Source organism: Primulina eburnea, chromosome 14, assembly GCF_022965805.1.
Source record: "Primulina eburnea isolate SZY01 chromosome 14, ASM2296580v1, whole genome shotgun sequence".
NCBI classification, from domain to species: Eukaryota; Viridiplantae; Streptophyta; class Magnoliopsida; order Lamiales; family Gesneriaceae; genus Primulina; species Primulina eburnea.
In genome coordinates this window covers 31,975,077-31,990,389 of record NC_133114.1, presented here as the reverse complement: position 1 = coordinate 31,990,389, position 15,313 = coordinate 31,975,077, and the positions used below count along the sequence as shown (strand labels likewise).

Below are 15,313 nucleotides of genomic sequence, written 5' to 3'. Positions count from 1 at the left end.
TTATTCTACATAACATTTGTCCTTTTAATTATCTAATTTTGGTACTTACCTCATCAACAATGTATTTATATTATTATTATTATAAAATTTTTAATATTTGTATCAAAATTAATTTATTAAATTTATATAAATTTTATTTATATATTATTTTTATGAATTTCGAATGAAATAAATTTCGAATGAATTTATGAATTTCATTCGAAATTAATAAAAATCATGTATAAATAAAATTTAATGTTTTAAAAAATCTCCAAAAATATTATAAAAATTGAGAATAATTGTAAAATATAATAAAAATTTTAAGGATTCAAAATGTCAAATTGTAACTTTAAATCATTTATATAAAAAAAAAAACACAAACAAAAAAAGCATCAGTCGTTGATTCTAGACTTTGGCTAAAAGTTATAGAAATTGTAGCAGAAGTTGGTTTTCACAATCTATCCAGCTGGAATCCAAGAGGTACTTTTCAGACACTCTCGAAACAAGTTTTTGATAGAGCTTTTCTGTTAGAAGCTGCACTGTTCTTATGTGGGATTGATTCACCAATGGGTTTGAAATTTGACTAAAAAGTTAATAGATTATTTATTGAAACAGTCTTTAGCTAAATTTAATCTATGTCAGCTTAATTTATCAAAATGATTAGCTGGTGAATGGAATTTAATACATAATCAAAGAGTGATAGTTAAACTAAAAATTCTTACCGGAGTTTACCAGAGCAAATCGGAGTACTATATAAATCAATATAAGAATGATACTTTAAAGATGAACATTTATCAATACATATTATGAGGGGTCTACACTTTTTGGACACCACATAAGAATAAATAATCGTGAAATTCTTAATGGTAGCGTTAAAATGGTACCTTAGACACAGTTGGAGTTATATTTTAGGGGGATGAATTGTCAGGATTGTGTCAAAAACATTAGTCGCCGTTATACCTTGAAAGATGAATCGACGAGAATCGCAAACACATAAATTATATGTCATTCTGCCGAAATATGATCGTGATAACTAGTTGAAAGGACATAATAAATTACAAATTAATCAAATAGTAAAACTTCATCTATATATCGACCGAATATATGCAACCCTAGGGTTGTGAAGGGAAATGATCGAAGTATTGAATGTCTTGCAAGCTAGTCGCTTTAGAACTAGAAATGCCAGAAAACTTTTTCGCAGTGTGTGAAATATTATGATTCTGAGGCTTCGCCAGTTACTCTATAAAGCATTCAGCATCATATATGGAGTAAAATATATACGAAATGTTCGTTCTTTAAGGATAAGATTCATTCAACAATAGGTCTCAGAGGCTGGGGAATTAATATTGCTACAAAAAAAAAAGCCCATTAAATAATAATAATAATAATAATAATAATAATAATAATAATAATAATAATAATAATAATAATAATAATAATAATTTCCTTTTTATTAATGCTGGAAATGTTTTATTAATTTTATAAAGGAGATGCATGTTTGTTGGTATCGTCAATATTATAAAAAAAATTCAGATGGAATTTTATTTTGTTTCTAGAAATATTTTAGATAAAAGTTATATAAAAATATTAAAAAATTATACGTGAAATTAACCCTGCGAATTGTGGAGAATATGTAATTGTTAATTGGTAAATGGACGCATGCACATACACAACCTACCCTACGTACCCATATGAAGAATAGGAAACCCTAAAACTAAGCATGCTCGAATTAGAGAAACGATGTCTGATTTGCAAACTAAATCCATTACATAAAATATATAGAAACAGGAACAATTCTGCTATTCTGTATTCTGCTAAATTCAGCTGATCAAACCGATAATGCACATCGATCGCATCATCAATACTAATTAATCAAACTAAAGCCAAATTTAGCACTTGTTCCTGTTCCTTAACCACCCCTCCAATTTAAACACATAATTTGCAACATAATTATCAGAATTATTGGTTTAATATATAATCTGTTCCTTAATATTTCGTTATATGGGCCAGGACTGGCTGTCTTTATTAGTTCCCTTCGATCTCTTTTTATCTGTCTACCTTTCCTGAATTCTTGCAACCCCAACAACTTGGCTTCTATTTTCTCAATATCTTATCTCTTTCCAACTCTCTTTCGGATAGATAAAATTTTGCTAGTGGTAGTTATCAGTTGTTCCCCCACCCAATTATTTCGAGTACTTTTTATTAATTACAGCCTAAGTGTAATTAGCTACCTGAAGCTTCTTCCAAAACTTGGAGTCCAGAAATCTGAAGTATTCTCAGCAGCAACAGGGAAGGTGCTTGAAATCGGCACAAGGGAAAGACCTTTGCTGCTTAAATCTTTCTTTAGGTCTTCTTGGTCCTGCATATAATATTATATCTACAAATTATGAGCAATATATATCAATGTTATAAATTATTTAGCAATGCATTACTATCCAAGATGCATGAGTGCAAATTCCTTCATTCTCCAGCTTTGATACCTTGTTAAAACCGCTTGTTCCAAAAACTCACAAATTTAATGCATCTTCCTAAAATGAACAAAAAAAGTTGCTCGTTTTGCGGTGAAAAATGGCAGTCTCAATACTGGGCAGATTCCTTGTTAATCCTCATAGCGCTAGCTTTGGGAATATCTCGGTTATATGTATCAACTGATTTTGAGAATTTAAACGAGGTAGGATATTCAAAAGTCGGAGAAGACAACTATTTCAAGCATTTTGTTGTTTTTGTACATGATGCTGAGAAGCTGACTGGAAACGTAAGAGGATATCAAATATTCTTGTTTAGGTTAATCTACCAGCGACTCCTACCTGTTGGCGTTGCAATGGCGGAGACTCATTTTGCAAATATGGAGTACTTAATACCTGGAACCCAAAAAACATATAATAAAACATTACAATTACGTATCAGTTATGGTAATAATATAATATTGTAATTATGGACATATATACATTGACTTGATCGTGGAGAAACTTGATATATTCAATTGCTTCATGTAGAACAGATGCAGTATCAGTCTGAAAGAACAATAAAATTCTCAGTTAAACACAGATTAAGAGTACTGATTTCTAAAACTGAGAGGAAAGATCCAATTTTTTTTACCTTCCCGAAAGGTGAAACCAACTGTTGGAGGGCAGTTATTCGATCCCCAAGTTTCTCTTTTCGGACCTGGGAAAAAAATTACATATGAAAGCTGTAAGATTCCATTTTCTTGAAAAAAACATGATCTTCACTTACAAAAGAGAACGGGCCAAAGTTCGCTTTAAAACTTTGTCAAAAAGCTGAATTCGATTAAAATCCAAGTACTCTATTTATTGTACCTTAAAGGTTGGTAATGGTGATGGCGTTTCTAATCGTGGATGCTTGAGTGCAGGTTCGTTGCTGCTTGATTTCTTTGCCACTGAGGCTACGTTCTTGGATTCTTCCTTACGACGCTGAAAATTTTCAAATATTTCTCTAAGTTAAAGACAAATCTCAAGAAACCTACATGCAATATAAGCAAACATGAAGTTTGAATCTTTATACATACTACCTTTTGATCACTTGCGGTGGGCAAATTATTAAGACCTGATGTAAGGTATTGGGAGGGTGTTGATGGGATAAAATCTGGCCGAGCCGTGGCGTCCCAAAAGAGTGTGTTATTGCTGAACTGCAAACGATTAGCAGGATGTTGCTTTGCTACAGAGGGCTTAATTTCCGTGGGAGTAGCTTTAGGAAAACCAGACATTAATTCATTTGAAAAATTTGTGGCCGATAAATAACCCATTTCATGATGATCAAACAAAGCTTGCTGGGGATGATCAGAAGAATCAGTGTCGAACAACGTTCGCAACAAGGACGAAGTGTAGCCATATGAAGCTGAACTCAATGGAAAATCGGTCGATAGCCCTTGACAAGTTTCATTGCATTCGGTAATGGAAGCTAATGACTGTTGCTGTAAAGAAAAACTGATCTGGTTGTCTCGTTTGAATGGGTTGACAGAAAAATCTCCGCAGAAATTAATCTTGGAATTCCAGTTGTCGATTTCATTGCAGTCGACCCCCCTTGTTTGGTGCCGATAATTCATGCTTGAATTCAGGGCTCCAGATGCTTGTACGATTTGAGAATAATTTTCTTCTGATCTTCCAGTATCATGGCTGCAAGATGACAAGAAGAAAAAATAAGCATCTTAGATGATTGATATACTTTTTCATATTATTACAACGAAAACAAGACCAAAAAAACTCAGCTTTTTTGTGGGGATATTACTTTGGTTTTGGACCAGAAGTAAGCTGGTCAATAGGACAAAAGAAGTTCAATAATCACAAGCAACACGACTCGATCTTGATCAAACCAAAAAAATGAAAAAAAAAATTCAAAGAACTGAATACACGGATATCATATTACAAGAAACTTACTGAAAATCCTGATTCCAATGACCAGCAGTGGGCTGCTGCTGAAATTTTTGTACATCACGAAGTATTGTAGGACTTCCATCGGAAACTGAACCGGCCGAGTTCTCGCTTGACCTTGTTGTGTTCACGTCCATATTCAGTTCATGGCTACTCCGCCACCCGAAGCTTCCTGTTTCGTTGGTTGCGGATGAACAAGGAGAGGAACTGAAGAGATTTCTCGACGAATTCCAGCAGTTTCCGCCACAAACTCCGCCGTCATCAAATAAATCTTCTGCCATTTCTTGAAAACTTGTATCTGCGATTTCCTTTGTCGATGAATTTGATGTAATTAGCTAGTAATAAACCTGAAATCTGACGTCTGGTGAGATGGGTTCATATTAAAGTGGATTCATTTGGCAGACCATGTACTTATACTGGTGTACATGATTGGGGTACCTAGCCACCGGAAAATATTTGCTAACATTTGGAGGATATATATTAACTTAGATTAGACAAATATAACGAGTACAAAAAATCTCTCGTCTATATTAAATCATCTTTTGTTTCCAAAATTATCTGTGAGAGCCCAATATATTTGGCCCAAACACATTCCTAAGCCCGGCCCAATTTGAGTAAGTTTTAATTAAAAAAAAAAAAAAAAAAATGAAATGATAATTATCACTTTCTCTCTCCCGTAAGCTGCATCGGCCGAGCTTCGTTTTCTTTTCCTTCCCTTTCGAAATTTCATTCCTTGATTGTGGTCGCTCCGCTTATCAAAAAAATAAAGTAAGCATAGTTTTGGAATCTTCTCGACGAGAGCTATCCAGTGATACCCATTTTGCAAGGTTTTATCGCGACTCTCGTAGACCCGTCGGAAACCCGCCGCCTGTTTTTCGCCGGAAAAGTTGAAAGAAATCTCGGGTTATCCTAGGTGAAGCTTGAATCTGAAGTTTTGAGTAATATTCGAAATTTCAGAGGTATAATTATGATTTTAGGGTTTCGAATTTTGGGGATTTTAATTCAATTGAGTTCCAATAATTAATATATATTGGATTATTGATTGTAGGTGCTATATCGGAGCCGATTGGAGGTATTAAGCTAATTTTCGAAATTTAATTAGATAATATTTCGAATTTAGCCTATTAATTTGGGAATTTGTGATTTTTGAAATGTTAAATCGTTATTGGGATGCGTTTATAGCATTAGAAATAGAAAATGAAAATTTTGGAAATTCCTAGAAAATATCGAAAATTTCAGATTCGGTACGATTGAATTTTCGAAATTTCAAGTTGTCCGGTATTGAGATATTTAAGTTAAATAAATCGCTATATTTGACTTTGCTATGAGTTTTAGGAATTTTAAAGCCTAAATTATGGATTTTTGGAATTTTAGGCTAAATTAGTGAATATTGGAATAATAAATTGAAGTTGATATGAAATGTATTATTTGCCACAGGATTGGATTATTCGAGAAATCCTTAAGAAATTCAGTGGTAAATTAAGGGTTCAGTTGAGGTACGCATGAACTGTTTTATTATGACGTCTATAGTGATGTGAAATGACGTTAAGTATTATGTATGAGTTGTGGCGTGCTTTATGTGCTTTTGTGAATAACGTGATTGCATTCACGCATTTATTTGAGTTGATCTCATTAGTGCATAGCATTTCGAGCCTTGACTCCGTTGATTGTTATTGTTACTGATCTATCGAGTTGTAGCGTCATCGATGGAGTGGGTGGGTAGGATTAGCACTCCTGATGACTTGCATGAGGACTGAGCGGGTCGCACCCGTACCCTCGATGCTACGTGCATGGATGAGCGGCGGCATGTTATTACGTTGCTGCAGTCCTGGCACGGGTGGCCACTGTTACTGTTGCTGATGCGTTTCATTTGGACTCCATTTTGGTATCCATTATTTCGTTGCTACCGACACGCATTGCATTACATTGCATTGCATCGCATTTTACTTGACTTTATTTCATGTCAGTTATATTTGTCGTAATATTACTGGTTCGTCGTACTGGGGCCCGACCCCTCGTTTCTTTTTATGCTGTGGTTGTTTTTGATGCCATAGCAGGTTATTCAGGAGGATTTGACGCGTCTGGTGGAGCGTCAGGTAGTGGTGCCCAGTCGTCGAGTCGTGGTTGAGAGTTCCCAGATATATATATACTATATTATGGAGTCATACATTTACCGGGGAGATGCCCCGTGTAGCTGTACTGTTATTTTTACGATGTTTTGAATTGATAGTTGTGTGATCGAGCCTTGCCGGCTCTGCATGTGTTTAGTCCTGGCCAGTGCGGCTATAGGTTTGTGAATTGATGTTATGACTTTATTTCGAGTATATAAATGTTGTTGTGATATTTTGATATTTTTGGGATGTCCTATTTACGAATAGGTCATGCCGAAATTTCTGTAGGCCCAAAATGAGAAAATTTTAATCGCTTTCGCTGTTTACATTAATAAATCCTGGTTGTTTGGTCATTAAATATTAATCAGGAGCACGGGCCCCCACAGTTGGTATCAGAGCGTAACTGGGATATGCTCGAATTAGGGTCTAGGGCACTTGAGTCTAGACACAAATAACATGATTGTGCATGTGTTTGACTATTTGCTCTTATTTGAATTATTTGGTGTGATTTGATTGAATTTACCTGCATTAGAATGACTAGCTGATTAGGCATGGTATGTAGTTTAAAAAAAAAAAAAAAAAAATTGCCTATAAATTTCTTTTACCTGTTATCTGCCTGTGGATTTAATCCTCGTGTCTTGTAGAATGGCACCTGGAGGAAGAGGTAGAAAAGGAAAAGAAATAGCACAAGAATCTGAGGCGCAAAATGTTCGAGGACTTGCAGATATCATTAGAGGTAGACGTGGTCGACCTCGAGGACAAGTCGCTCAAAATGTTGAAGAAGAAGTTAACCAAGAACCTCCTCGACCTGAAAGACCTGGAGCTAGACAGGTAGCGATTGAGCAAGAAGTGGAACAACTGACACAGAAAGTTGGAGGAATGCAGTTAATAATTTCTCAGTTCCAAGAACTACGTCCTTCAAAATTCTTTGGCAACGAGAGCGGAGAAAAAGCAGCAAGCTGGCTGAAAAGTATAAATCATCTATTTAATTTGTTGGAGTATTCCCAAGATATTAAATTGAAGCTTGCCATCTACCAACTTAAAGATCGAGCACAACTCTGGTGGGAAGCCACAGAAGAAGCAATGAAGGACTCTGGTGAAAGTATTACTTGGGATGCTTTTCGTGCTCACTTTACCCAGGAATATGCACCGCCATCATATTATGCTGCTAAAGAAGAAGAGTTCAATCAGTTGGTACAGGGCAACAAATCAGTGGTGGAATATGCTTCACAGTTTTCCGCTCTTTTGCCCTATGTTCCACATGTTGCCAGGAATGATCAGGCTAAACTATCACGTTTTCTGCATGGGTTGCAGCGGACTGTTCATACGTTGGTGATGACTGGATCGCCTAATACGTATATTCAAGCAGTGGAAAAGGCGAAGAAAATTGAAGCAAGTTTGCTTAGAGGAGATCCCCAGCCAGGTCCATCATCTGTTTCTCAGGGATCTGGGAGTAATATGTCAATGCCAGTGGATTTACCTCCATATCAGCCTGTACAGTCATACCAACAACCCAAACAGCAGAGGTACAAGGCAAAAGGAAAGCAATTCAAGAAGAAGTCTCAATCCAGCTCCTCCAGTTCAGGCAGTGCACGAGGGGGAGGTTCTGTTGGGTCGTCTAGCACTGTGCATTGTGACCGATGTGGTGGTCGACATTTTAGTTCCCAATGTGTAGGAGTTCAGGGGTCTTGTTACGTTTGTGGTCAAGTTGGACATTTCGCCAGAGTATGTCCTAATGCACAAAGACAGCAATTTCAGCCACAACAGTCTGGACAAGTTCCCCGAGTACCAGCTTTCCAGCCACATGCTCCTGCACAGTCATTTCAGCAATCTGGTTATCCACCGCCTAGAGGTCCTCCTCAGCAACAAATTACAGTGCCACAGCAGGCTAGAGTCCATGCATTGACTCAAGACCAGGCTCAGGATGCACCAGGAGGAGTGATTGCAGGTATTTGTTATGTTTTTGACTATCCTGCACGCATATTGATAGACACAGGAGCATCTCATTCATTTTTATCTGCCGCATTTGTTGATGAGCATGAGATTGCTACTATTCCTTTGTTGGATATTGTGTCAGTTGCTACTCCTGCCGGTGTATACTTGGTGTCCAATGAGATAGTTTTGAATTGTGTGATTAGATTTGAGGATAATATTATGATAACTAATCTAATCAAATTAGCTATGTCTGATTTCGACTGTATCCTCGGTATGGATATATTGACGAATTATCGAGCTACTGTGGATTGTTTCCATGGAGTTGTCAGATTTAGACCGTATTATGGCAGCAAATGGAATTTTTATGGTTATGATTCACAGTCTCGAATTCCATTAGTATCTGCAATGGAAATGTTCAGGTTGTTGTCAATCGGCAATGAAGGATTTTTGATCTATGCTCTTGATGCAACACGGGAAGAACGATTGAAAGTTTCAGACATTCCCGTTGTCAAGGATTTTCCAGATGTATTTCCTGATGAGATTCCAGGTTTTCCACCTCAAAGGGAAATAGATCTTAGCATTGAATTGATGCCGGGGACAAATCCTATTTCTAGAGCACCATATCGTTTAGCTCCAACAGAATTGAAAGAACTCAAGGAACAGCTACAAGATTTACTGGAGAAAGGCTATATCAGGCCCAGTATGTCACCTTGGGGAGCTCCAGTATTGTTTGTAAAGAAGAAAGACGGAACGATGAGAATGTGCGTCGATTATCGGCAGTTGAACCGGGCTACTGTGAAGAATAAGTATCCTCTGCCGCGTATTGACGACTTGTTTGATCAGTTGCAGGGTACTTCTGTGTATTCCAAGATTGATCTTCGTTCCGGATACCATCAGCTCAGAGTCCGAGAGGAAGATGTTCCTAAAACAGCATTTCGGACACGTTATGGACACTATGAATTCCTAGTCGTGCCGTTTGGTTTGACTAATGCTCCAGCGGTTTTTATGGATTTAATGAATCGTGTATTCCGGGAATTCATAGATAAATTTGTTATCGTTTTCATTGATGACATCTTGATTTATTCTAAGTCAAAAACAGAGCACAAAGAACATTTGAAATTAGTTCTCCAAACACTCAGAGAAGCGCAATTGTACGCCAAATTTTCTAAGTGTGAGTTCTGGTTGGACAGAGTTTTATTTTTAGGCCATGTTATATCTGCACAAGGAGTATCTGTTGATCCTAATAAAGTTGAAGCTGTTATCAATTGGCCTAAACCAACCAATGTGTCTGAGATTCGAAGCTTTTTGGGATTAGCTGGGTACTATAGGCGTTTCATTGAAGGATTTTCTAGAATAGCTAGACCTATGACCCAGTTGACACAGAAAGATCGACGTTTTGTATGGACTGCAGAATGTGAGTCTAGTTTTCGGACTTTAAAAGAAAAGTTGACCACATCTCCAGTGCTAGCTTTGCCTTCAGGCTCAGGTGGATTTGTTGTCTGTACAGATGCTTCTTTAAATGGACTGGGTTGTGTTTTGATGCAAAATGGGCGAGTGATTGCGTATGCTTCTCGTCAATTGAAGTCACATGAGACTCGATATCCAGTTCATGATTTGGAGTTAGCTGCCATTGTGTTTGCATTGAAGATATGGCGTCATTATCTGTACGGAGAACAGTTTGTGATTTATTCTGATCACAAGAGTCTGAAGTATCTTTTTACACAGTCTGACTTGAACATGAGACAGCGTCGATGGTTGGAATTACTTAAAGACTTTGATTGTGAGATTCAGTACCAACCAGGGCGAATGAATCAAGTTGCAGATGCTCTGAGCAGAAAGGTTCAGCCTAAAATGTTGACATCTTTGACTATTTCAAAGATTCATGAGCATTTGGGAACTTCAGGATGGACTTATCAGTCTAAGGGCGACTACTTTATAGTTTCATCTATACAAGTTGAACCACAAATTGTTTCTAAAATCAAAGCAGCACAGAGAACTGATCCGCATGTTCATAGATTGAAAGAATTGACTCAGACAGGTCAATCAGAAAAGTTCAGTGTTGCTTCAGATGGATGTCTGCGCTATCAAGGTAGACTTGTGGTTCCGAATTTGATAGATTTGAAAGAATCTATACTTCGTGAAGCTCATTGTAGTCGACACAGTGTTCATCCTGGAATGAGAAAGATGTATCATATCTTGAAATCTCATTACTGGTGGGAAGGTATGAAGAAAGAGATTTCTGATTTTGTGGCTAGATGTTTGACGTGCCAACAGGTTAAAGCTGAGAGAATGAGACCTGGTGGTATGTTACATAGTCTTGAAGTACCACAGTGGAATTGGGAGCACATTGCTATGGATTTTGTGACACACCTACCTCGTTCTAATCGTGGTTGTGATGCGATTTGGGTGATTGTTGATAGATTGTCTAAATCAGCCCACTTTATTCCTTATGATCGTACTTGTACTTATAAGAAAATGGCGAAAATGTACATCGATCATGTGGTGAGATTGCATGGTGTGCCCGTAACCATAGTATCAGATCGTGATCCCAGGTTTGCTTCGAAGTTTTGGGGTAGTTTGCAATCAGCATTGGGTTCAAAGCTGGCGATGAGTACTGCATATCACCCACAGACAGATGGTCAGTCTGAAAGGACCATTCAGACACTCGAGGATATGTTGCGAGCAGTCGTGATGGATTTCAGGGGTGGTTGGCAGGAATCATTGTCACTTGTTGAGTTCTCTTACAATAACAGCTTCCAAGCAACCATCGGAATGGCACCATTTGAAGCTTTGTACGGTAGAAAGTGTAGATCTCCGATATGCTGGGAAGATGTAGGAGAAAGACAAATGTCAATGCCAGAATTTATTCAAGAAATGAAAGAGAAGGTTGAAATGATCAGGAAAAGAATGAAAGCAGCTCAGGATCGTCAAGCCAGTTATGCTAATAAAAGGCGTAGGCCTTTAGAATTTCAGGTTGGCGATCAGGTTTTCTTGAAAGTATCACCGTTTCGTGGTACTATGAGATTTGGGCGCAAAGGGAAACTAGCTCCGCGTTATATTGGTCCATATGCGATTGTTGAGAGGATTGGCACTTTGGCTTATCGTTTGGACTTACCGCAGAGTTTGTCTGCGATACATGATGTGTTTCATGTATCTATGTTACGAAAGTACGAACCAGATCCTTCTCATGTCTTGAGGACTGATGAGGTGGAGTTGGATAGTTCCCTTAGCTATATTGAGCATCCAGTGCAAATTCTTGATCGCAAAGTGAAGCAACTGAGGAATAAGACGATTCCATTGGTTATGGTGCAGTGGAGTAGACATGGGAGAGAAGAAGCTACATGGGAATTAGAGGCTAAGATGCGTCAGGAATGGCCTCACTTGTTTGAAAATGTAATAAATTATTCCATGTATTCTGATTTCCCTATGTACTATCAGTGGTAAATGTTTGTAAACCACTTTTGTATAAATGTTATGTATGCTAGATTTCGAGGACGAAATCTTTTATTAGTAAGGGAGAATGTGAGAGCCCAATATATTTGGCCCAAACACATTCCTAAGCCCGGCCCAATTTGAGTAAGTTTTAATTAAAAAAAAAAAAAAAAAAAAAATGAAATGATAATTATCACTTTCTCTCTCCCGTAAGCTGCATCGGCCGAGCTTCGTTTTCTTTTCCTTCCCTTTCGAAATTTCATTCCTTGATTGTGGTCGCTCCGCTTATCAAAAAAATAAAGTAAGCATAGTTTTGGAATCTTCTCGACGAGAGCTATCCAGTGATACCCATTTTGCAAGGTTTTATCGCGACTCTCGTAGACCCGTCGGAAACCCGCCGCCTGTTTTTCGCCGGAAAAGTTGAAAGAAATCTCGGGTTATCCTAGGTGAAGCTTGAATCTGAAGTTTTGAGTAATATTCGAAATTTCAGAGGTATAATTATGATTTTAGGGTTTCGAATTTTGGGGATTTTAATTCAATTGAGTTCCAATAATTAATATATATTGGATTATTGATTGTAGGTGCTATATCGGAGCCGATTGGAGGTATTAAGCTAATTTTCGAAATTTAATTAGATAATATTTCGAATTTAGCCTATTAATTTGGGAATTTGTGATTTTTGAAATGTTAAATCGTTATTGGGATGCGTTTATAGCATTAGAAATAGAAAATGAAAATTTTGGAAATTCCTAGAAAATATCGAAAATTTCAGATTCGGTACGATTGAATTTTCGAAATTTCAAGTTGTCCGGTATTGAGATATTTAAGTTAAATAAATCGCTATATTTGACTTTGCTATGAGTTTTAGGAATTTTAAAGCCTAAATTATGGATTTTTGGAATTTTAGGCTAAATTAGTGAATATTGGAATAATAAATTGAAGTTGATATGAAATGTATTATTTGCCACAGGATTGGATTATTCGAGAAATCCTTAAGAAATTCAGTGGTAAATTAAGGGTTCAGTTGAGGTACGCATGAACTGTTTTATTATGACGTCTATAGTGATGTGAAATGACGTTAAGTATTATGTATGAGTTGTGGCGTGCTTTATGTGCTTTTGTGAATAACGTGATTGCATTCACGCATTTATTTGAGTTGATCTCATTAGTGCATAGCATTTCGAGCCTTGACTCCGTTGATTGTTATTGTTACTGATCTATCGAGTTGTAGCGTCATCGATGGAGTGGGTGGGTAGGATTAGCACTCCTGATGACTTGCATGAGGACTGAGCGGGTCGCACCCGTACCCTCGATGCTACGTGCATGGATGAGCGGCGGCATGTTATTACGTTGCTGCAGTCCTGGCACGGGTGGCCACTGTTACTGTTGCTGATGCGTTTCATTTGGACTCCATTTTGGTATCCATTATTTCGTTGCTACCGACACGCATTGCATTACATTGCATTGCATCGCATTTTACTTGACTTTATTTCATGTCAGTTATATTTGTCGTAATATTACTGGTTCGTCGTACTGGGGCCCGACCCCTCGTTTCTTTTTATGCTGTGGTTGTTTTTGATGCCATAGCAGGTTATTCAGGAGGATTTGACGCGTCTGGTGGAGCGTCAGGTAGTGGTGCCCAGTCGTCGAGTCGTGGTTGAGAGTTCCCAGATATATATATACTATATTATGGAGTCATACATTTACCGGGGAGATGCCCCGTGTAGCTGTACTGTTATTTTTACGATGTTTTGAATTGATAGTTGTGTGATCGAGCCTTGCCGGCTCTGCATGTGTTTAGTCCTGGCCAGTGCGGCTATAGGTTTGTGAATTGATGTTATGACTTTATTTCGAGTATATAAATGTTGTTGTGATATTTTGATATTTTTGGGATGTCCTATTTACGAATAGGTCATGCCGAAATTTCTGTAGGCCCAAAATGAGAAAATTTTAATCGCTTTCGCTGTTTACATTAATAAATCCTGGTTGTTTGGTCATTAAATATTAATCAGGAGCACGGGCCCCCACATTATCTTTATTCAAATAATTTTTTCAATATTGTCATTACAACTTATTTTCAATATTACCTCTTCGAATTGCACTATGACCACTCACTAATTTACATCAATTATTATTAAATAAAATATAAAATTAAGCATTTAATAAAATTTAAAAATCTTAGATTATAATTTTATATATGCAACGTGTGTGCATAATTTACTATTATATATTAACATTCGGAAATAATTATTAACTATATTATTTATTAAAGGTAAATTTCAAGAATAACAATTGTTTGGCATGGTGGTGAAATATTTTTTTTTTATTTCTCCAACAGTATCATATATTCATCTAATTTCATATTTCATGTTTCTTTTTTCATCTTCATTCTACTTTTTTTTTCCTGACCACACACATCACTTTTGAGTTTTGACACATCTTGCTAGTTATTATAAAAGATATATAGTAGATAAAACGTGAGAAAGGGGTAGGTGAAAATTGAATAATCACTATATTTTATCCTTGCCTATAATTAATTAATTTAGATATTCAATTCCATGGTCTAAAATTTGAGCAAATAATTTATTTTTTGATAAGCCACGCTTAAGTGTTATTCTCATTTAGTTTATAATTTTTTAAAATTCTAATTAATTTTTTTTATATAAACTAAATTAGATAATTAATCAGAACTAAAATTTAATTCATTAAATACTTAAATATCTCAGATGGAAAAATTAAATTAAATATTTCGTAAATATGTATGGTTATCGGATCATGCGCGTATTACACACATATCATACATATATTTATTTTATACTAGGAAAAAAATAATCTTAAGGTAATTATAATCAAAGTTGAAATTATGATGAATCTTTACTTAAAAACTAAATCGGAAAATATATGAATAATTTTTAAGATAAACTCAAAATAAGATCTTATTGGACAGGTTCAGACATTGTACTTAGCAGATCAATCATGCCTCGATTCCAATCCGAGTTCAAATTCAATAGTTTGATGCTCAGCCAAAACTATAACCGAGCTCTAATCGATTTTGAGTAGCTCGACTCTTCTCTCAAATCGAGTTCGCTCGATATTTGATTATTTATGTTTGAATAGTTCGCTCACATATTTTTGTCCATATAAATACATAAACCATAAAATTATGATAAAAGTATTTTTGATATTTTCATGCACAAAATTAAGTAACATGGTATTTTCACAAGTCAAAATCAAATTTCAAAAATTTAAATCGAATTAAGACCAAATAACATAATACTCGAGTAGACTCGTGTGCATGCACCTAAGACGTTGAGGTGGTTCTCATTCGGGTTGATTCGTAATTAGGACCGACCCGTGTAGTTGAAAGACGTGTCAACAAACGGGCCCCACACAAGTGCATGCGCAGCATTGTCTACAATTTAGACCCTCATTGTGGTTCCACCCGTCCACTCATATCGATATTAAGAT

The 15,313-nt window shown here is 36.5% G+C and overlaps 2 protein-coding genes across 8 annotated transcripts; one reads left to right on the top strand and one right to left on the bottom strand.

The window, feature by feature from the left end:
- Positions 1-1,708: 1,708 nt before the first annotated feature.
- On the bottom strand, positions 1,709-4,858 carry LOC140812739 (transcription factor bHLH112-like). Its single transcript, XM_073171099.1, has 7 exons — positions 4,374-4,858; positions 3,509-4,112; positions 3,297-3,410; positions 3,079-3,144; positions 2,928-2,993; positions 2,787-2,840; positions 1,709-2,338 (listed from the first exon to the last, which is right to left on the bottom strand). Exons 1-7 carry the CDS (start codon positions 4,646-4,648, stop codon positions 2,207-2,209), a joined length of 1,311 nt encoding a protein of 436 aa, XP_073027200.1. The 5' UTR covers positions 4,649-4,858; the 3' UTR covers positions 1,709-2,206.
- A 154-nt stretch (positions 4,859-5,012) lies between these two features.
- Positions 5,013-13,721, top strand: LOC140812562 (uncharacterized). Of its 7 annotated transcripts, none has more exons than XM_073170860.1 (5): positions 5,013-5,326; positions 5,416-5,439; positions 5,805-5,863; positions 7,123-8,426; positions 13,433-13,721. In XM_073170860.1, the coding sequence occupies exons 4-5, from the start codon at positions 7,124-7,126 to the stop codon at positions 13,504-13,506; spliced, it is 1,377 nt and encodes a 458-aa protein (XP_073026961.1). In that variant the 5' UTR covers positions 5,013-5,326; positions 5,416-5,439; positions 5,805-5,863; position 7,123; the 3' UTR covers positions 13,507-13,721. The 7 variants fall into 7 exon arrangements, with proteins under 7 accessions (XP_073026961.1, XP_073026958.1, XP_073026959.1 ...); XM_073170857.1 differs by having other exon boundaries at positions 6,425-8,426; XM_073170858.1 differs by having other exon boundaries at positions 6,422-8,426.
- Positions 13,722-15,313: the final 1,592 nt, after the last annotated feature.

What these genes read in the sequence shown, in the direction of transcription:
- LOC140812562 (XM_073170863.1), top strand. Translation starts at nt 7,124, where the DNA reads ATGGCACCTGGAGGAAGAGGTAGAAAAGGAAAAGAAATAGCACAAGAA. An exon ending in ACCAGGAGGAGTGATTGCAG is followed by an intron (nt 8,427 to 13,432) that starts GTATTTGTTATG and finishes TTGATGCCATAG; the next exon opens with CAGGTTATTCAGGAGGATTT.
- LOC140812739 (XM_073171099.1), bottom strand. Translation starts at nt 4,648, where the DNA reads ATGGCAGAAGATTTATTTGATGACGGCGGAGTTTGTGGCGGAAACTGC. An exon ending in CATTGGAATCAGGATTTTCA is followed by an intron (nt 4,113 to 4,373) that starts GTAAGTTTCTTG and finishes GTCATCTTGCAG; the next exon opens with CCATGATACTGGAAGATCAG. An exon ending in TGGTTTCACCTTTCGGGAAG is followed by an intron (nt 2,994 to 3,078) that starts GTAAAAAAAATT and finishes TTGTTCTTTCAG; the next exon opens with ACTGATACTGCATCTGTTCT.